This window comes from Anser brachyrhynchus (genome assembly GCF_964034855.1).
Source record: "Anser brachyrhynchus genome assembly, chromosome: 11".
NCBI lineage: Eukaryota > Metazoa > Chordata > Aves > Anseriformes > Anatidae > Anser > Anser brachyrhynchus.
In genome coordinates this window covers 18664060-18687274 of record NC_137706.1, presented here as the reverse complement: position 1 = coordinate 18687274, position 23215 = coordinate 18664060, and the positions used below count along the sequence as shown (strand labels likewise).

The window sequence follows — 23215 nt, the reverse complement described above, 5'->3', positions numbered from 1 at the left end:
TTTTTTTGGTGGTGGTTTGTTGCCGTTACCAGGAGCTGCTCTATGGGTATGTATGTATGCTGGGTCTTGCAGGAGCCAGCACCTGGCAATGGACCCTTTAATTGTGTTGTCTCGTATATAACCATTTGTTTTCTAGGCCATGTCCCGCTGCAGTCAGTGAGGGCAGCGCTGCTGCTGCCGCCTTACTTCTGCTTTCAGAACGCAGACCCAGGACCAGAGCCACAGCCGTGCTGGACCCCACTGTGTTGAGTGCTGCAGCGTGCAGGAGAACAGGGCGCAGCAGGTGCTGCAGCAGCAAAAGGAAGCATGACCCTGAGGGAGGCAGGCAGTAAGTTTTTGCCCTGGGCTCATGATGCTGACTCTACCTTGGGCTTTTATTTAAGGTTCTGCAAGCATTTTGTAGCAGGTGGCTTAGAGCAATCCAGCTCTTAGTTTGCCTGTAAAGTGCATGTAGCCAAAAAAACTTAAGTTCCTACTGATTAAAAGCACTACCTATGGCTGCAGCTTAAAACCGGTACATCAAGGCAAGCTGATGAGTATTTCAGATCCTGGGGACAGGGAGGAGAAGCGCACTAAGTCACACAACACCGTGCTCTGCAAATACGACAGAGGCTGGAGTACACAGTAAAAGCCAGTATCTTTACTTTAGTGAATGCAGGATACAAATATTTTACAACAACCTCTAGCATTTTTCTTAACCATTTGATAAAAAGTTCACTAGAATATTTATTGTATATTGAAGAAAAAACAACACATTCAGGGAAAAAATTGAGATTAACTTATTTTTTTCTTAAAAGATTCGTCTCAAGGATGGCAACAAAGTCCAGCTTGTGCCGCCAAACGGCTTATCATCATTAAACCGTGAACAGCTTCTTTGTGAACTGTTGACTACAAACATTTACCAAATACATAAATCTCTTTTAAAAAAGCCATTTTAAATATAGCAAAGCAGTGTTCTCTTGCACAGCAAAGTGAAGAAAGTTTCTACTAAGATTTAAATGTTTACATTTGTTAAGTCTTTCTTTCACATTCTAATTTAACGTCTTTCCATGATCAATTGTTAGGAGTTATTATGTTCCTTATTTACTATGTATTTCTTGTGCGCACAGTAATTCGCAAGTTTCTGATGCATTAGTGTCCTTTAAGTGAAAGGAAAGGCTAAAGCATTTTTATCTGACGAATCCCTGATTACATGTGAATTTTTAAATACTACAGTGAGAGCTCAAAGATGGAGAGGTGATTTGTCACAATAGAAGATAAAAATCTTAAATCATTCAGACTTGAATGGGTTCAAACTAGGATTGGATCCACTTGCAATGTCATTCAATATATTTACTTAATTAAAAAAAGTATTTTTCAACTGTTGAAATATCTGTGCTATGTCTTTTTATAAAACATTTTTTTTTTTTTACAATTCCTAAAAAAAGTATGTTCCAAAGTTCATTACTCGTTACTAAAAATCAGGATTCCCATTTACTTAATGGCATGAAATTCTCCCACTGACACAGGAGGTCTGTGAAAGACTTGTTCTGCCGAGTCTGTTGGAGGGGTTTGGGCAACACGTTAACAGTCCCAGGATCAGTTCTTCAGAACCATTTTGTTTGTTTAAATTCACTGGTGCAATTTCAATACAAACTCTAACCCTTATGTAGCTTTTTTCTTTAAGAAAACAGCAATAGTACTTACTGTTTAAAAACCTGCATAGAAATAAAGACTATTGAGATACAGTCAGCAAAGCCATCTTATAAGGCACACAAGAAAATAGACAGTAAATGTGAATGCAGAACTCCCACTCAGATGTACAGCAAAGTTCATAGATGTGCATAAATAATGAAAAAAAAAATCACATAACTTTTCAAAGCATTAAAAGGTTCTCTGTAGTGGTAAGTGAATTCAGTCACTTTGGAAATTGAATTGCTGTTAGAAAAGGTCTCATTTTCCTGTCGGCTTCTGCAAACTGATAACGAACTGCAGCGAATGGAGAATGATTTCCACAGTTAAGTGGCTGAAACAAATTGAAACCTGTACGACTTCAGAGGTTACCATGACAACACGCAGTGGGTTTTAGAAGCTGTACGTCCTAACTTTGTTCTTCCATCACACATTAAAGCAAGCAGCCAAGATAGCTGTCCACACCGGATTTTCATTTCTCATACTTCTTTCTTACAGTAGCAAGTGAGTGATTAAGAAAAAAAAAAAGGCAAATTTTATTTTATAAATAACAGGGATTACTTTAAAGGGGTTTCAGGAATAACACAGCACTGTAGTTTTTCTCCCAGAACTACCCGCAGCAGTGAGATTCACTAATACCTGCTCCCTGTGGTTCCCAGTACAAAACAACACATGCACAGGGAGATGAGATGCACAGCACAGAACTGGAATCAGATTTCTACAAGGCGACAACGCTCCCTAACGCAAAACCACTCGCACCCAGCCAGGTCACACAGCCTGCGACACCAGGCTCTTGGCTCCTGCGGCTGCTGCTCACACCCAGCCTTCACCACCGCTCGCCCACCGCCCTGCCCAGGGCCTAGAAGCCAAGGGCAGGCAGCACTGCCCTTTCCCTCCTCACCCTTCTCCTTACAGCACACCTAGGCTGTACAAACCCCTCGGTAACGCCACACGGTGAATCCAAGCCCAAACCAAACTTCTCCTCACCAGCTGTGACAACACCACGGGCCTCTGGATTCCTTGCTCTATTGGATGGAAGCAGCAAAGAGGAACAGCGCATTTAATTCTGAAAGCTGAGCTTTCATCCCAAACCACTTACCACTTAAAAAACCTTTTGTGCTCATCTGATATGTGTTATTTCCCTATCATAAGAAATTAGGTCAAGTTTTTTCCACCGTTTTTTTTTCCTCCTCAGAAGAGGCAGTTTTAAAATGATGCCTTAAAATGTGTTGTAACAGATTTTTTATATTTATGCAGGATGAACTTAACACCGGATTTTTTTTTTGCCACTTTGCTATTTATATACATATATATAAAATGTATAATGAAGCTTAACCATACAGCACAGAGATTACAATTTAACGGCACACATTCACCACCAGTGAGGGGGACAACCCCTTTATACACCCTCTGAAAAATCTGGATAATAATATTAATAATAATTAAAATCCAAAGAAAGTACAGTATATTTAACAAAATAGTAAATATTAAACAGTGAATACTCTACTTAATAAGGACCTCGCCTTTTTCAAGTTGGCGTCAATCCACAAAAATATACTTTTTAATCTGGTGAACGTACAATACATAGGTACTTACACCAAAGGTGATAATATATTTAAGATGCTATATACACAAAGAGTTTGGCTCAAATTTAAATTTACATATAAGTGTTCATGGCTTATTTTTCCCCCAAGGTTCCGCCTGCAAGTTTTTCCTTTTCATCTTTGAAAGCAAAAACTAGAAAGTCAAAATAAGATAAAACTATACTCTACAAAAAAGCTACAACATACAGCTTTGGCTTATATAAATAATTCATAGCAGAATGTGTTCAAAAGTACTGTATATAACTTTATATATAGTCTTCAATTCATTAGGGTATTGTTTTCTTTAATATAAAATATACATGAGCTAAAATCCGTTTCTATATTTTTCAAAGGTATGAACGTAAAAACAAATTTGTCAAACATATTCCAATTATAACTTAATATATTAATTTTATTTTGTTAATGTTCTATTTTCTAGGCTAATATTTTCTGAATATTTCATGCGAGTTCTCTATGTCTCTCTTTCACTCATTAAAAAAATCACTTCTTTGACCCAATACACTATTTTTTTGCACGTGCAAAACAGGGTTTTTGTTTTTTATGTTTTCTAGCATCAGCCCTTCTCCATGCACCCTCTGCAATAGAGACCCATGCCAGGTTGGGTAATATAAAGGTCATTTTATGTACAGTATTGCTTTCTTCTTCCTGCTTTTCTACTGCTCTGCTGCTACAAAGCATTATTTCTTAACTACAAGTAACCATACAGCTTTAATAAAACACACAGGGACATTACTACAGGCGAGCCCTCTTGGTTTCTGCAATCTAGTGTGGTAGGATTATAATACGGGTACAATGTTTCTTTGCAAAACAGGTTATATTATTAAAACAACAAGTCCAGGTAAGTGCCAGACTAGATCAATACCTATAGGATTGTTCTGTTACATTTTACCATGGGACATCTGCAGCTATACAAGAAGTTTGTAATAAGTGCCTGATGATTTTGTGTATGCTACACACACTAGCACATATATATGCATGTGAAGATATATATATGCATGTATGTATATACATATAAATATACTTATTTCATGTCCTTATTTATAAATTTAGATATGTCAGGACAGTTCATTTTGAGAACACAAAACTGAAGAGGCAACACTGCAAGTTTATGTCACCCATGTGTCCATCCTCATTCGTTTTACCGATGGACTCTCTCTATCTTCTGAATTTGGTGGCCTTCCCAGCACCACAGGTGAATGGAAATCGCTCCGTGGGTCTTCCCGGTCGCTGCCGTCGTAAGAGCTGCTGGAGCTGCTGAGACTGTCAACAGGAGAGCGACCCATTTCCTGACGCGACTGCTGCTGCTGCTGCTGCTGTTGCTGTTGTTGTTGTTGTGGCTGCTGCTGTTGCGGGAACCCAGAGGGAGTTACACGGTCCCGGGGAGGTGAAATTGGTTCAGATTTTATGTTGATGTTTTGGTTGGTATTAATGGATAAATTTGAACCCTGAGATAGCTGGCTGCCAGTACTGGGAAAAAGAAAACCAAAAGGAAGAAATAAGAAAACACAAGAAAGGAAAAGAAAGTGACAATTCATGCGTCTGTGGGATGGCATTGTCTTGTGGTTCAACACCCGCAAAATGAGCACGTAAATAAACGCAGCTTACTGAGGGGAAGAAACAAAGTTGAAAGAAAGCATCAGTTAAAGGTCTGAAGTGCACTTATAGAAGCTAAAAAACAAATATCTCATGTTTCCAAACATTCAGGCTAACTGCGTAGGTGACTCTCCTGCAAAAAGATGGGCCTGGAGGGGCCCAGCTTGTCAGCTTCAGTACTGAACTGACAGAAAGGATAAATAACAGAAATCATCGTTGCTCCTGCAGCCAATGGGCAAACTTGAAAGGCAACAAACACATCAGCAGCAGAAACAAAGTGGTCTCGTGCCAAGTATTTCCCAGCGCAGAGAAATCAGCTTGAAAGCAGAAGTGCCCAGCGGGATGCCGTACCGTAACCTCATCGCGTTTACTTACACAAGAGAGCTGAGGGTTGCTGGACCGAGGTGGTGCTGCTGCCAGGCAGATACCTGCCCTAGGGACAGCATTCCTGGGGAGTTAAATCCCTGCAAGGCAGACAGGTCTGCACTAGTCAAGGAGTAATCTAAGAGGGAAAAACAAAGAAACAAGAAAGTAATTAACAGGTTTATTTATAATATATATATAAACACACACGCATAAATATGTGAGTGCATAGGATACACTCATACACGAACATAAAGGCTTTCTACCCAAAACAACAAGGCAAGTGACCCAAAGGCATTCGCAGGTGAAAACTCTGATACCCAGAGAGAGTCCTCCTAACTTCATGTGGATCTCAGAAGGACATGCTTCTAAACTCACGGCTGCAGCTTTCATGCACGCACACACACACACAATATAGACACATCTTAAGAGTACAACAAGTATTTGCATTTCTGAAGATTTTTTTAAAATGAAACAAAAAGGGGAGAACCAAGTCACGAGAAAGGAATGGTGTTTCTTGCACTGAACTCACCAAGAAAATCCTGGCTGCGGTTCAGTTCTAGATAAAACGTGCTCCAGATGGGAGGCAGCAGTTGCTCAGACAAGGCGCGCATACCTTCTGGCTGCCTCATCTGTTGCGGAGCAGTTCATCGCCCTACAGCCCATACCCAAAGCAAGGGGCGAAGCAGCGCGTGCTGCTGTCGGCCTGGCTGCCAGGCACAGCAGGGCTGTGGATGGCAGGGGCAGCACAACCGGAGGCACTGCAACCGGGAGCCTGAACGACCCCTTCCATGTCATTTGTGCAGCTCTACTGTAAAGCACCACGTGCTCCCTCTTCCCACAATAGACTGGTTATTTTATGTCTGATTAAATTGTCATCTCTGTATCAAATAAACAAAAGAAACCTCTATTTTGAAGGCGTAATATCATTATTTAGAAATACAATTTAAACGGGTAATAGAAAAGCAACATGCTCCTAATCACCAGTGAATGACTGGATGTTGGTTTTGGCTATGCTGTAATGCTTAGACAGTTCTCACTTTTTGTTCACACATGGGAAGTTATTTTCATTTTATCATTATCACCCCTTGCTTTTCTTTCAGGTTTTAAAACACTTCTCTGCTTTTAATTATCTTGTAACATAGCTTCCTTAAAATAATTTCTGGTCTCTAGAGAAAGAGACAAAATGCCAGCAGCCAAACTTTACATTGCCCGCTGATTAACCAAAAATTCCACTTAAGTAGGGTTGTTCATTGTTTAAAAATGTATGTCCTTGCATTGTCCTAAAACGCCCAAACCATTACGATTTCTCTCTCTTGAACAGCTTCCCCATTCCCATCCATCAACTTGTTTTCTGTGGACAGTTCCTAGGTTTCCCTTTCAATGCCCCGTAAGGGAAGGGAAGCCCCGTGCCAGGAGGCGCACTGCACTTTTCAGAGATGCACACACATCGCTGCAGGAGTCTTTGTGAAGACCTTGGGACTCCCAGCTGCACCCCAGCAGGTAAAGCTATGTAAGCTGCCCTTTGGTTCCTTCTTGGACAAGCTCAAAATTATTTCTGCACAAAATCAGACCTGGCCTTTTACAAGGCAAAAAAAAAAAAAAAAGTCTGCCTTCCAATCACAAGGACATCCACTCAACCTCCGGAGCTGCCAGACCTGTGCCAGTCTGCAACTGTAGGCAACGTGAGCACTTGAGATGGATGTGCTGTTCTGTGCCAAAGCCGTTTCTGTAAGAGCAAACTTGAAGAAAATGTTTGCAGGAATTTTGTTTCCATCTATTGTTTCTTCATAATTATAGCTTTAGTGGTAATGGACAATTAGGTTCTGATGCTTCAGAGCGTGTCTGATGACAAGGGCTAGAGGAGACTCTTTTCCAAAGGTTACATGTGCCGCTACAAAATTATCTGCATTCTAATTTCTGTCAATAATCACACATCTGCCAACAGTAAAAACAGGAGAGCAAATTCTATACAAGTGCCTTGGTGCAAGATGGACAAGTGACGACAGAGTGCCTTCTGCGCGATGGAAACCTTTACTGCTGGGACCCAAACAGTCAGACACCTTTGAAGTCTGTCTGCAAAGTGACTGACCAAACACAGGAGTACAATTCAGATGATGGCTGGATATGCTCTGCTGAAGTGTAAGTTGCTACTGAGCTGATGATCTCTGTGTATTTTGGCAACTGAAGAAAAAGTCTAGCCTGTGTCAGAACAAGGACTGCAGCCTCTCGTGGCCCTTTTTTCAGCAATCTGCAGAAACAGTATTTCTCTGGCAAAACAAGTGATATAGAATAGTATCTCCGTACAAAACTGATAACAAACACTGTAATTAATGATTTAAGAGTTGAGTCTATCCTTTCCAGCCCTGGAAAAAAAATTCAATCTAGGGGAAAAAAAAAAAAAAAAAACAACCACTGTTTATGTATTTAAATTTTATCTTTGCCCTTAGAAGTGCAGAAGCGCAGTTGCTACAGAAGCGGTGACCACCCTGATGCCCAGATTACAATTTGGTTTCGAAGTCAGATTTCTATTTGCAAGGCTCCTGAAAGGCTCAGTCCAACAGAAACATCACTGAAGTGTCTGAAAAACGCCAAAGGCTAAAAGCTTCACAAAACGCAGCATTATCAAAAGGAAATGGACTGGTTTTTAAAATCATACCCTAGCGATAACAGCCGGTTTCAATAGCCCTTGCTGCTTCCAGAGCCTCAGACTACAGCCCCTCTCATCCCAAGAGCCTGTTTCAGCCACCAGCTCACAGGTTACTGCAGATGAGGGACGCACACAGCACCGTTTCCCAGACAGTGCCATACTGCACGAGAGAATGATGGCAATTGTTAGGTGCCCAGCAAAACAGTGCGGGTCCTCTGAACAGGGACCAGAGCTACTTGTTTATTTTGAACAGTAATTAAAGGCAATATATGAACGCTCTTGGTAGCAAGAATCAAAACAAAATCTGTGTGTCCAGCAAATTCATGGAGTTTATAATTTGGAATAAGTCACTACACACAATTCTCCACTCGTTACGCTGTTACTGCAACCATCTTCTTCTTCGTTCAGTTCTGCGGACTTGAACCCCCCTCAGGGCAGCAATTATTTGCATTCATGTTTAACAATTTAGTTGGGTGCTACCGCAGCATAAATATTTACTATTGCTGAGGAGTAAACAGTCCCTCTCCAGCTGCAAACCTCATGCATGCCAGTAAGTGCTCGGGGCAGTGCCCCTGAGGCCAAAGCAATGCAGAAAGTGCGATAATGTCTGCTCATGAGCGCATTAATACCGTTGCAGAGAGAGGGGAAAAAGGACCAAAAGAGATTTGAGCTGCTTAGCTGGTAGATGGCTACAAGTATAAACTAAAAAAACACAGTGGAGACTTTTAAAGCTAAAAAAGTGGACAGAATGTATAAGATCCAACGTTTTTGCTGGGAAAATGATTATGAAGGGATGGCTACTCGATCTATTCCATCTTTTAAAATTACAGACTCCTGATGGTGTCCTTCCTTGCAGAAAACAAACAAAATTGTGAAAGCTCTGTTTAACTCAAGTTCTAGCTATTTTCTACAAACATTCAATAAAGTTTTTTGGATTTGTCTTGGCCTTTGCACAAGGTTATTCTTCGTTTCCTACTGTGCCCTCTTGGGCTTTATATCCCACCACATCCTTAAAAAAAAAAAAAGATCTGAAGTACCAACCCACAAGAACATGTGACAGCTCATGAAACAACTTCACACGTACCCTCTCAAAAACGATATTGCTGCATTTAAAAAAAATGCTTAATCTTAATTTTAAAACACTTCATACACTGCCTCTCCTGGTTTTTAGTTTCACAAAGCTGAGCTTTGAAGACTGCTTCAAGTCTCTGCTCACGAAGAGTGCTCACACAGTTAATGCCAGAAGTCTCCTTTCAGAATTTTTGTTGCATAAGACTATGTCATCAACAAAACACATTTTACACACTTACTTGCAGAGTATTTACCACGACTGGACTTTAACTCTACTTGGGGTATATAACATAAAGTAAATAGCAAAATTAATAGTTTTGGGAGGAACAACAGGACTACATGGTGGTCAGGAATAAGATTAAACCAAATATCCAAAGTTCAGAGATGACAGACACGCAGTGATTTTCAGAGAAAAGCCAAGTGAAATTTACATTTCAATGTCTTAATTAGACTTCACTTAAAAAGAACAGTGAACCGGGCACTTATTTCCTTTGTTTTCCTTCTCGCTTTTAACCAACAGCTATTTTAACTCAGAAAAATTTATTGATAATTATCTGCAATATAATTTCTCTGCAAGTGCATTTGGAAATTAAACATCACAGACCCGCATCAGGTCTGCATCACAGACCAGCAGTAATCAACCGTACACCACCAAGGGTATAGGCGTATTTCCTTTCCAAGGAAACGATTACAAAAAATGTCTTTACCTGTTGCATGCAGGGTCTGTAACAAATACAGAACCTTAAGATCCAAGTCAAAGTTAACACCATTGGTATGGAGGCACCATATCCTCAACTGCTTTTGAAATGGACAAACCAATTACCACTCATATTATCAAATTCTTTGCTTCACACTTTGGGTAAAATTAGTTTTAAAGTCCTTTGGATCCTTAAGAGACTCCCAGTGGTGAAATGCTGACAATACCCTCCAGCAACTCCCCACCTCACTTTAGATAAAATTACTGAAGAGGAAGAGGCCCGGGTTGGGTTTTCTACAGCTGGGCTTTTTGTAAACTGAAAGTCCCCATAGAATCTGATTCCCTTGTGCCGCTGGAATTCAGCGGAGCAGAATGCAAGGGACAGTATGCTCTGAAGTATCAGCTACCACTTCAACGTGAGGCATTTCAGTTCAGATGGATAGCTTGAATACTACTGCTATAAAGCAATGCATTTCGTTGTGTCTCTTCCCGCGTTCAGCTGGGTGCAACCTTACTGAAAGCTTCTTCCGGCTGTAAGTTTCAACATTTACACATTTTACATGCTGAAAGCTCTTTTTTTTTTTTTTTTTGAATAAAAGCCTTCATTTGAACTGAAGAGGAAAATCAAGTGAAATGTCACAGAAATGCAAATTTTCTGGGCTTATGAATCACGAAACCCTTGTACATCTGACAAATCAAGTCACTTAGTAAAAACAATGCTTACCAGTGTTGTAGGCAGTAGGCATGGCCGAATACACCAGTCCCTGCGGAGGCAAGCTTGGAGTTGTCACAGACACCACAGGGGTAGCAAGAGGCTGTGTAGACTGAGAACTACTTATCCTTTGGGTATTCTATAAATGATTAAAAATAACATGTCTTGTGAGATATCAGTTAGAACAATGGAAAACTATGTGCTAATATAAAAATAGCATTTGATTAAAATGTGTTTCTTTGCTTTCTATTTCAGTAAAGAACACGTACTTTTTATCAGGATAAATTTTCTAAACAAACCAAAACATTTCAAGACTCAACCAAAAATTATCTTGGCTAACAGAAATTAAAAATTAAGACTCAGTGGTCCCCCTTCTGTGCATGCAAATTTCATCAGTGTTAATTTGAGTTGTAGGACATAAATAAATGCAATTTCTTAGTGATATGCACAACAATTCTCAGAAGTTCTTAAGTGATTTAAAGAGTTTTAAGCCATATTTTTAAAGAGGATTGAATGCAGATGGCGAGGTGCAGTTCCATTTGAAAAGAGACTCCCACTTTCCAGTTGGTTATCAGATTTTCAAATTTTGGCTGCCAGCTTTGACACTGTGCTGACTACACCTGTCCTGAAAGGAGATCTGATACATTTCTGTTGATAAGATCTCGGTGATAAAATAATCCTGCCGTTCCCATGGTTCCTGAGAAGCTGGTAAAGTACTTGTTATAAAGCAGATCCCTTTCAAAGCAAATGACATTTGACTTCACACTGAGCAACTATGCTTTTTGACAGGAAAAACAGCTGAACTACATTGTCTCAGATTATCTGTTCTAACTGTAGGCGTGAAGAGTCTGTCTTTGCCACATACTGCAATGAACATCTGTAGCAAACATATCACTCAAATTAAGCTCTTCAACTAAATTTGCTGTTTCAAAAACCTTACATTAAACATTGCGCTGAATACCACCAGACAGAAAAGCTGCTCTGTCACAGAACGTGCCGCTCTTCGTGGAGGCAACTTCAAGTGCAGCAATGCCACGTTTTGATTTTTAAACGAGATGCTTACCCTTACCTACAGAAGGCTTAGTGTCCCTTTCTCTACTCTCTGTATTTCTACATTCTCAAAGAAGCACTCTTGATTAAGGGAGCTAGATTTCAAATTGCTTAATATGCTTTTAAAGCAAGCCTCCCTGAAAAAAAGTATTTGCTGTAAGCACAGCGTTTTTTCATCTCTTTGGTGGAATTTCATTTCCTAGCTTTAAAAGAATGAAGCTGCTAGGACTTGTTCTCATTTAGGACAGGCATATGAGCACTTCAGTATCTGCAGTACCTTTTTTTTTTTTTTCCTCTACTCTGATCTTGAGAGAGTGAGCAGCATTAAAACTCACAATTCTCTTTATAATAATGGGATGAGCAGGTACAGAAACATGGCTCTATTCAAATTTAAGCTAAAACTTATGAAGATGAATTGAGGGCTATCAATCCCCGGCTTTTATCCTTCCGGTTTAAAAAAAAAAAAAAACCACACCACAGCTACCATATTAAAATGGTAGATTAAAGTGGAAGATTAAAATCTTCCACTGGCTACCACCTTCTGATCTGTTTTGTCTGGACGCTGCAGAAAGTCCACCTCTGGGCCCGGTAAGACTTCGGCATTTGTTCAGCAGATGTACCCACTCTGCTTCACAGGTCCCAGATTTCAAAGCCCAAAAGTCACAAAGAAAGTCCCACTGATCTTCTGTGCAATTTATCCTTCTAAATCACTTATGTACTTCTGAAAATCTCCACTAGCCCGAGTTGCTCTGGCAGAAAGGTATGTTATTAGAGCAGATTTCTGTCTGTCAGGAATTGACCTTTTTCCAAAGCTTTCTTGGATGGCAGCCTATAAAGTTGGGATTACAGTATAATGGAAAAGTTAGGAGTATACTGGGAAACAATCCAGACCAAAGGATTTCCCCTTGGGATTTTTATTTATTTATTTATTTTGAGTGGCTAATAAAGGTGGTTTATTTCTAAATAGAATTCCTGAACACTCAGTCAAGCAAGGACACCGAGAAGTACCTACTATTTGTTGTACCTGGGAGTCAGCCAATTGAAGACTTGTGACAGCCTTCAGAATTTTTTTTTAAGCTGGTGCAAATAATAGCAGGAACAGGAAGAGCTGGATACCTTCGTTTCCTGCTACGCTACCGGTGCTATCTCTGGTTTTCGTCTTCTGTGCTCGGTTCCAACCGCACAGAACGAGCGCTCACAGCCACGATTTGGAACTGCTGTCTAGCGCTAAATTTAGCATCAGAAATGAGCATAATAAGCAAGATTACAGGTATACTTCGGATTGCTTTGCCATGTTTAAGAGCCTTTAAGGAAGGCATTACTGGCTTTCCTTTGTGTGCCTCTCCCCTAGCAGCGGAGCCCACCTGAGAGCCACTAGAGGGCCCACGCTGCACGCAGAACCCGCACCTCGGCCCCTCTCCACCACGTCTCGGCATTTCACAGGGCAGAGCACGGCAGCTTTAGCTGGTAGCAATGCCTTAATTCAACTGCTTTTGAATAATTCCAATTTCTGACATGTATGCAACGCTGCTTGATTAAGTGTTCCTATGTTGACCTAAAGCTCTATTTCTTGCCCTGGAAACCGGACGTTGCTCTATAGAAGCGAGGATGTGCATGACAGCTGTTTGGAACTGCTCAATTAGCAAGTCATTCCGATAAACCTTAAAGACTTCAATACTACATTTCAAAAATCATTTCTCCTTGCTTTCTTAAGTCTATTGCTCACGTTTAAGGTAAAAATCAACCAACAGCATGCATTTATTAAGAAGTGTATGCAAGTCACTACATTGTCCATGCTTTCATGCAATTAGAGCCTCATATTAGCAACAGGTCCATGTTCAAAACCGCATCAAGGTATACAATCTGCAGAATTCTTTGTCTATCTTTACAATTGCACTCTGTTGCAGCACCTTCTGCATGGTTCGTGCTACGGCAGCTAAACAATTTGCAAATTGCTCTAAAAATAAGTTATGAATTATTTCAGCCTTACGTTATTTTCCAGACAGAATGCCAAATGTTAAAACCTTTTGGAAAAAAAAAAAAAAGAAAGAAAAACACGGATCCCAAGAGTTTCCTTTCAAAAACAGAATCTTTCCACTGGAAAAAAGGTAGAATAATTCATTTTGCAATTCTCTACTCCTTTCAGTAAACAGGGAACACCCCTGTGGTTTGATAATCTCACGCAGGATGAAATAATTCCGAACTCCAAAAAGGTGACCTCACCAGCAATGATGTAATCTCCATGAAAATAAGTAATACATGGCTTGTGTTACTATCTGAAGAACTTCATGAGTGAAGCCACTTTCTAAAAATATTTCAATAATTTAGGGAATAAGTGGTTATTTATTTTACAAACAACAATAATAAAGACCATTAAACATCCTATACACATGGACAGTTACTCTGTAAGGCTCTTTTCCAATGTTCCCTCCAAGAAAAACAGAAATTATTTCAGAAAAAAAGGAAGTTTACAAATAGAAAATGCTGGACTTTGGATGCGTATTCAACTTGAATTGGTCAGGTTTTGAGTTTGATCAAACAAACGTATTTCAGTCTGCTAGCAAGGGAACACTGGAATTCTTTAAAATATTTAATGAAACTACAGTTTAGAAGAACTGTAGTAAAAGAAGTTTTCAGCATCTTGCTCTCTCTCATCAAACAGGAGCCCAAACTCACCAACTCCAATTCATCCTCCTCCGACTGTACTCAGCAAACAAGAGGGATAACAGAGTTACTAAAAATAGCATTGCTTTCAAAAATGAAAGAGAAAGTCACGTTTGTGCATCTGGATTTTTATTTAATTAATAATGTGAATTTGCCACCTGAATCTGTAAATAATACTACTACAAGTTACAATACGGTATGCAACTTAAGTCACTTAATAAAAGATGTATTGAAAAAACACTTTGACAAATCAGTGCAGAAAGAGCTTCATAAAAACAGGGACACAACCACACATGGACATCATACACAGATATGTAACACAGCAGTTTCTGGCTGGACTGATGCAATGCATATTCAGCTAAGTAAAAAAATATTTTTCATATATAATCGTAATGCCATCCCAGCATCTCTACTCTGAAATCTCCTTCCCATTTCCCCAGAAAGACAAAAAATAAATTGAATTTTAAGTTGTTCTTGACAACAGTAAGTAGGTACTGTACACTACTTACACTAGAACTGCATTAACAAGATGCTCTTCTTGTATCTATTTCTAATTAATTTTAAAAAATATTCTCCACTTTAAAAAACAGCCAGTGTATTTCCTATGTTTTCTACACTTCAGCATTCCTGAAAAAATAAAATAAACCCTAAAGCTTGATGAATCATTACTCTGAGGATAATTGTAACTTTTGTTACTTGGATTCACGTCGTATTATTCATCATGAATGCCAGTAACAAATGTAAGCACTTGTGGTATCTTAAAAACAAACACAAATTATTCAGAGAGTATTCTTATTGTTTATATCCTGCTCCTCCTGGTTATGGTTCATTCCTCCATACACAGAAAACAGAGAATATGCACATAGATGTCTCAGATTTCTACGTGACAGGGAAAGAGTAAGGCCAAAGGATTTGGTCAACCAAATTAAAGGAAAAACAGAGCAACTCTTCCTGACAGACCTGTTCTGGCCTCAGTGCTGTGGTTGCCTCACGCCTGACACGAAACTTGTGTGCTATGCTAAACCGAGGCTGAACAAACATTATTACCAACATGCCAAACTGCATAGTAGCATTGAAAAGCACACAAATAGGCACTGAACGTGATCCTCATTACTCTTTTGTGTGCTCACTGAAGACAGGACACCCAACACAGGACACTATGCAACGCAAGTTGCATTCCAGCACGTCACACCACACAAGAGTTTCTCTCAGACCATCATTACCATTGAAGGTACACTTTACATCCCACAAACATTACCACCCAGTAAAAAGAGGTGCAAGTGTGCTTAGGGGCACGTTAATAGCATTTACATTACCAATAAAAACAGCTACTCCTGCACAGAATAATGCATAATCCTTGTTAAAACCCACATCCTCCAAACCAGCAAAGTTCTCCGTTCCCAGTCAGTGAGACATCAAAATAAAATCCCAATCTATGTCTCTGGGTTTGCACTCTAACCGCTTTTAGGTCAGATTGCTATTTTTTGCTTTAAAAAAAGGCTTTTCTATTACTGTAACTCATGGCAAGCAGATGAGATAGTGTCTCCCTGTGCAGACCACTTTGTTTTTACCCTACCCTAAAGAAAGCCACCTACAGAACAAATGTTTTAACTTACCAATGGCGGCATCATACCCTTGCTGGAGGGTGGGATGACAACACGGAGGTCTGGTTTGCGATTGTTCATTCCAAGGTTACCTCCTCCAGGTGGAGGTGGAGACTTTGTAGGCATGACTTTCCCTAAGCCATTCCCACCGCCAGTAGTTCCGAGTAGGCTTGGCGAAGCTCGAGAATTCACAAACCCATTTCCTGAAAGAGGAAAAGAGAAAAAACAAATGTACCTCAGGATAAACGTGTCTCGAGAGAAGCTGCAACAGAAATTTTTGGTGTGTGTACAAATTATGTACTATTTCTTTCGTTAAAATAATTATTAACTTCTCCAAGAGGAACAGTATAGAATAACCAGACAAAAACCACTTTCACCACAAGATCAATATATAAAGGCAGTATCACCTTAAGGGCACACTGTGGCAGCTTAAATGCTGAGAAAAGCATACTGACAAAACTTTTTCCAATAACATTTGTTGTTTTTTTGTTGTTGTTGTTTCTCCCTTTTAAGTTTCTCCAGGCTGAGCTTGCAGGAAAGCGTGTGCTTTTGCACAACCCCACCTCATCCCTACCGCCACCCCACACAGAACACAAACATTATCATGTTGTGGCCTCTGAGAATAAAAAGTCAGCTCCTGAAGCCTCTGTTTCTAAAATGGATGCTTCGAATATCTTTAAGATCTGCAGGACTCCAGTATGTATTCAACAACAAAATCAATTTCAAGTCTCAAAAATATATACCGTCTGGTCATTATATTTAGCAACAGTAAGGAGAACAAATCCCTTCCCTTTGAATTCGTGCCAAGCCCTGGAAACAGATATACATGTCATTTATGTCCACTGATTTATTTTGCACAGGCCTTTGTCTCCCTTACTCCCAATACTCATTCCCAAGGAAAATTAGGCAAGCCCAATCCTACAAATCCTGAGCAGAGCACTGAAATCTCCAAAACCTGAATTTGCTCAAAAACACAGGCCTTAGCTTATGTTCAGATCAGAAGAAAGTAACGCAGTGCTAAAACAACTAAGCGCATAGCACGCCATTTCCTGAACTGAAAAAAGCACCCATCGTGTTACCTGGAATTCGTTTATCAGATTTTTCTTTAAGCCACATTCTAATGATTTTATCAGATTTATAGCAACAACTCCTTAAACGCTTGCAGCTTATTCAGCTTCAAATGAAAAAAAGTCGTTAAGCAACGGGATATTCCAACAGGGAACACTATGCTTCACACTACAGAACTTGTGTGTGCATATACATAAATACAATTCATGATAAAATTATGGTTACACTAATATTCCAGTACTGAAAGTGGCCTTTAGTCACAATTCAGGGGAAATTCTGTTACACAAAGTTCACTGTGTGGGAAATTCTCTTCTAATAGCCTGTAGCGCCATACTGGCATGAATTTTGTATTATTATTCTAATTTGAATAGGCCCCTGTGCCCAATCCAATTTTATTACATTAAGTACATGTTAATCTAAAAGCAATTAAAATGAGAAAGTTGTCAGTGTCACATTCTACCTTCTTTGGTAAAATTTCTAATGCCTTTAAACGCTTAGCAGGAACGAAGAACATGCATCAGTAGGAGAGCACAACGCTCAAGGCAGGTGACTGGTATGGGTAAGATCCTAAGCTAAGGTATAGTGAGAACCTCGGTGTGAACTCTCCAGGAGGCTAATGAAGGAGTCTCTTCTATTAATTATCTTTGTTACACGGTGGGGGAACTGCCAAATGCAGTCCTCATCTGTTCCCTCCCCACTCTGAGTAGAATCCTATATATTATTTTATAAATTTAGCATGTGAAAAAGCAAAGATTGATATAAGAATAACAAATCCCTCATGCTGATCTGGAGATGTTCTATGGAGTTTTATAAAGGTCTTTTGGAAACCAAGTCGTTGCTAAATATTTTGCAAGAAAAAACTGTACATGGATGGAGTGTACTGAAATTTACAACCACAGAATTCTTGTTCACATATGGATGAGCAGAAAATTCACAACTTTCCAGTTTGGATTTCGAATTACGGACCCGCTTGCTCTGTGAATTTGTTACTGTGCCAGAAGCCTGGCCACACATGAATGATCAGATATGTCCCTTGTTTTTCAAGGGAAACAGAGCAAGAACAAGTTCTTATAATTTAATATTTTCCTGAAGGACTTGTATGGGAGATATGGGAATCAGTATTCTGAGAATTCTACCATTTTACTCAGAAGTCAGGCAGGAAAGAAAGGATACAGTGACAGCAGAAAGAAAAAGCTTTTTGTGGCAGTGTTCTTCCTTAAAAACCACAGCAAAAACATCTTTCATGGTTAAAGTGTCTACATTCTTCAACGAAAAACAGCAGAATTTATTGGGATGCTTTATGTTAGCGATAAAATTCAGCTAAAGTGGATGGAAAGTTTGCTTGGAGTGGAGAATACATAATGGAGCTAAATATACACTTCAGTGCTAGGAGAAAATTGGTAACTTTTTGTCATGGGTTAGAAGAGATTTGCAGGAGCTCCGGGCAAAAAAAAAAAAAAAAAAAGAAAAAAAAAGAACGAACCACACACACACAGAAACAATCTACACAGAACTGGTTTATTTCCAAATCACTACTGCAGGTGTCTGGGTTGATTTATGTGGCTAGGACAGAAAAATGAAGCAAAAGAGTGTGCAGAACAAGTATGGAGACAGGGCAATTATAACGGAGGGAGAGAGTGCACACACTCCAGGTCACACAGAAAAAACAACCGAAAAAGAAACCAAGTTCTGTGCTGTGCCTTAAGATTCCTGAAAGTGCGAGACAGCTTTGTTAGATAGGTGTGTATCCATACCCATCCGCTGTAAATGAACACACACATTAATTATGAAGAGCCTACACAGCATCACATTGCAAGGCAGATCTCACACAATGGACAGAGAAGAAGTGAATAAGGAAAAAGATGCAAAGGAGCAGAAATTATTTGAAAACAATATCTATACAAGTCTGACAAACTGTTACAGTGTCCACCATTTTATCAAAATTACAGTATATTTAAAGCCCTTACCGTAATAACAAAGGAAAGTTGGTGCTTTCAACTAATAATAAATAGCATTTTACTGCTCGCTAGGCTGTCAGGACTTTTACATGCCAATGCTGCAGTGTCTGCGTTGTATTTGAAACTTGAGAACAATAACACTTCTTAGAAACAATGGACTTCTGTATCACATTTTCGCCTCTCCTCTGATACCATTTCCTGTCCTCTGTTTTCAAGTATTTCGGTAGCTCATGTGTTAAATCTGGACAGTGTCTTTCTTCCACACCCAATACAGTCATTTCCTGCAACCCTTATTACAAGGCTCTGCCAATCCTTCAGAAACATTTCATGCTTTTATTGGTGCTGTCAAAAACAACAAACTCCTTGCCATTGCCTTCTCTGGGCAATACCATTCGGCAGCAGGGCAGAGTCAAGCATTTGTTCTGTCAAAAGCCAGAGCACTTTTTAAAAACAGAGTATGAGTGTTTAGAAAAAATATTTATTAAGAATGGGATAAAAAATGTCAAAAGTGTACAGTTGTAGGGGTATTGATCTAACAGAAGCATTTTGCTGGATGTTCTAAGTATCTTATTTTTAAGAACTGCTGAAGTATATATATCTATTATTTGAAGAACCAGATGCTGTGGCTGCAGTAAGACTGTAGAATATTAATATTTAATAGGAAATTTAAAGCATTTTCTCCTGTTAAAGATTACAAGTTAAGAGTGAAAGGATAACTAAAAGCATGGCATTTCTTCGAGTAAGGTCAGGAGCCAGAAAAAGATAATGATTACAGGATGATGCAATTGTTAGGCAGCTTGCCAAACTGAGGCTTTAATAACCCCATAAATTCTACTTACTATGCTGTATAATACAGAAACTGTATCCACCACACCTACCATACATCTTCCCCCAAATACAATTATTTTATGTTTTAAAAACATCACGAAACTGAAAAATGGAAACAGAATATTAAATCCTGTGCAAGTGTAAATTAAGACTACTGTTTTCACTTCCACCACAACAGTTTTATTTAACTCCGAGTTTTTTAAGCACAGCCACAAAAGCATTTTCAAAACACGTATTTGGAAAAATGAAACCAAGGCAAAGATGATAAACTAAATTATATGAATCATTTTAAACAAAGATTAAAATAACTCAAGTAGATTTTTATGATAATAAGCATTGCCAATGGACATCAGCCCCCTTCTTGCTTAGTCAGTGACTAATTTTGAAATAATTTTCTGAAGCTAAATTTTAAAACCCAGCTATTTCAACAACTGTATACCCTGCCTTCAGAAACGTAACACAGCTTAATCTCATTTATTGTCCTACAGTCCAAGATGCAGCTTTCAATTACATGAGCCAGACTCATATTTCACTGTATAAATCGCATCAGCTGAAACAATGAACACACGTGGCTGGAAAGTACTGCATGTTCTTATTACTACTCAAGGAATAAATTATAGTCATTGATGCCATTAATCTTTTTTTTTTTGTCATTCACCTTTGGAAAAACTAAATGGTTGCACACAGTTCTGAAAAATAATCATGGGCAAGGAGCTAAGCGATATAAGGCTAAGCAAAAATGAAAACGGTAGCAAATAAATATTTATGCAAATGACATCATGTAATCTGACAAAAGGCACACGATTAGGAGCAAACTGAAAACAGTTTGCAATAAGCCAAATCACAATGCATATAGAAGACCAGATAAAATCTATTTAAGAAAAATGTTTACATGTAGGACCTTGGAGGGGAGGTAGTTAGGGCTAGTTAGGAGGAGTTTTGAAACTAAATATAACAGTAGCATTTCTATGTGCATTATGCTCCATTTAATTGCATTTCTGAGTATGATACCTTTAAGGGGAAAAACCAACCTACAGTTGCAGTTCATACGATTTGCAGCTTTGCATAGAAATCACTGCCAGCTGTACAATAATTTCAAAAAGCCTAGTTCTCTGCTACCTTTGGAAAAACTTTATTGTAACACCTCAAGGAAGGTAGAATAAATGTATTTGCACAGATCTTTAAAGAATAATACTTCAGATAACACCAGTTACAAGTAAAGTATACCTTCAACAGCAGCATAAGATTTTAAAATATCTAATATATAAGATTTATACTTCTAAAGGCAGTATTTTAGATAATAAAATACAGCAAAAAAACAACACATGGAAATGTCACAAAACTGAAAAAAAGTTTTAGAAGACTCGTTTTCAAGGTTCCTGGAATTTTTTTTCCTTAGGTTACATGGAAGGATAAGAGAATTTTCAGCAATGCTGACATTTAGATCAGCCTTCTTCAAGATGAGGGTTATTATTCAGAATGCAGTAGCAAAATTAAAACAAAAGCAGAATGCTTTTGCATCTAAATATTATGGAGAACAGAAGTGATATGTTCAGAAGATGTGTGATGTGGTATCCTGGGCAAGCTGACATTATACAAGTAGCTGATTCTAACCAGATCCCATGTACCTCTTCGTAAATCAGAAACTATGACAAGGCAATGTGAAATTTTAACAAAAAAATCTAGATGTGGTTCAGAGGCTGAAGTGATCACATGCTGATGTGTTGTTTCCAAGAATATTTTGCTACAATTAGAAAAACTCAAATGCTTTCCTCTACCAGCTTATTTTCCATGTCAATATTAGCCCATCATTTCTCATGAGCACATCTAATCAGAGGACGATGGACGGATCAAATTTTTTTTTTTTTTTTAAATGTGCTGACAACTGGGTCTGCATCTAGCAAAGGAGAAGGGTTCAGCGAACCAGCTGGTCTGCAGTCCACTTTCAGTAGTCTTCCTCGAGGAGAGCTTGGAAGCTGTAAGGTGCAAGGGTGAACAGGCTGCTCTCAGTGTTGTTCAGGCATCCTTCAACTTCTTCCTTAGAGAAGAGTGAAACACTGACTTGTATTTACCTGGGTAACCCTGAACATCAGAGCAAGGCAAAACATTATGCCAACACTACTGAGACTACAGAGCAAGAACCTTTGTCCACTACATTTTGGATCACTTGAACATCAATACAAGCTATGAAGTGAGGAACTGTGTCAAATGAAAGACTACCTCTGACAGATACTACCTGTCACACTACAGAGTAAGTACAGCAGACAAGTAGTACCACAGGTACAACCTTAAGCAGGAGTTTGCTCAAGGTTTACAGCTGCTTTCCTAGGGCACAACGGTGCTAAGCTGTTTATCTGACACAGATGATACAAAATGGTGAGTTTGGGTGTGGGGCAGAGGGTGAAGGAAGTGATTCCTTCAGGAAGCCTTTGGTAGCATCAATCCAATTTTAAGCAAAACTCCTGCAAGAGGTAGTTTTTTTGTAGTTAGTCGTATACTTCTCATAAGGTGCTCTCTTTCATTTAAGAAGCAAAACAACATGAAGAGAAAGGTATGCGAAGAAAGATGTTTTGTTAATTGAAGCCTTTTGGGAACTGCCGCATATTGTTAGCTGTTTTGCTTACCAGACTTGTGAAAGACCAATCTGAAAGATCGTTTCATCCTTAGGCATGTAGAAAATGTCTCCCAATCAGACAAGCCCTCAAGATAAAACGAACCATTTACCGGTGTGGTCTTTTCACAGTCCCATCTCGATCCCTTTCTGGAAATGCACAAGGCAGGTTAACAGTTGCAAGCAAGCTGTTAATGCACCTCCGCGTAATTCTTCCTGATGTCATGGTATCATGGTAAAAGATGACACATGATCTAGATCGGCTCTTAGTAGGGATCCAGTAGCTCACAAGACACAGTTGTTCAAGCAGTTATATCCGTCAGCTCTAGTCCAAAGAAATTCAATACACATGAAGTTACTTCACATTCTCAGAACCTGAAGATTAGTGAGGATATTACAGAAGACGTGGATCCAGAATGAAGAGGAGAAATTCAGTATTCAAGACAACTGTATCTTTCTTATCCATTCTTTCTGATGACAAAATCGAAAGAGGAAAGAATTTCCTAGATGAACAGGGTCCGTACGCTGCATTACTGATTAGAAGGGCTACTTCACTGACAAAGAGACTTACAGACAGATTATATTGTGTCCCTGCAAGACTATAAAGACTCTCTCAACAGTTCCTTCAAAGTCACCGAGGACTGGGAAGTACTTTAGGAGCTCACCACAGTTCAAAGGTCTCAGGGTTTGTGTTTTTCATGAAACCTTAGCAATAAAGGCCACAGTCCCAAGTGGCAGCTCAGGTCTTTTGCATGGATCTCACTCAACACCATATGAAAAAGGCATTGGAGCAAAAGTAGAAATTGGTTAACAATGGTACTCCTTTTAAGCCTTTCCAATTTTTAGAGTTATCAAGAACGGGACAGCTTCAGTGACAGTGCACTTCATTGACAAATACCACCAAATCTACTGCAACATAGTGAAGCAGACCTCCTTGTGACAAATTTGAAGGTGATCTGTCCATCAAGTATCCTTTCAAAGTCAAAGAATCTCTCCCTTGTATTTGGTTATTCAGAGCAAGTGATGGTGTGCGTGGGTAACAGAATCCACACCCTTTGGAAAGGAATAATA

At 39.2% G+C, this 23215-nt stretch overlaps 1 protein-coding gene across 9 annotated transcripts in view; it reads right to left on the bottom strand.

Annotated features, from left to right (window-relative positions):
* Window positions 1-618: 618 nt before the first annotated feature.
* MEF2A (myocyte enhancer factor 2A) overlaps window positions 619-23215 on the bottom strand; it is an 87994-nt gene continuing 65397 nt past the window's right edge. For 6 of the 9 annotated variants that reach the window (XM_080607252.1, XM_080607253.1, XM_080607251.1 and 3 more), the window contains exons 7-11: window positions 15692-15882; window positions 14088-14111; window positions 10374-10500; window positions 5244-5370; window positions 619-4742 (exon numbers count right to left, since the gene is read on the bottom strand). In XM_080607252.1, the coding sequence (XP_080463378.1) occupies window positions 4382-4742; window positions 5244-5370; window positions 10374-10500; window positions 14088-14111; window positions 15692-15882 (830 nt within the window). In that variant the 3' untranslated portion in view covers window positions 619-4381. The remainder of the gene's footprint in view (window positions 4743-5243; window positions 5371-10373; window positions 10501-14087; window positions 14112-15691; window positions 15883-23215) is intronic. The other 3 variants (XM_080607254.1, XM_080607255.1, XM_080607257.1) reach the window with 1 other exon arrangement.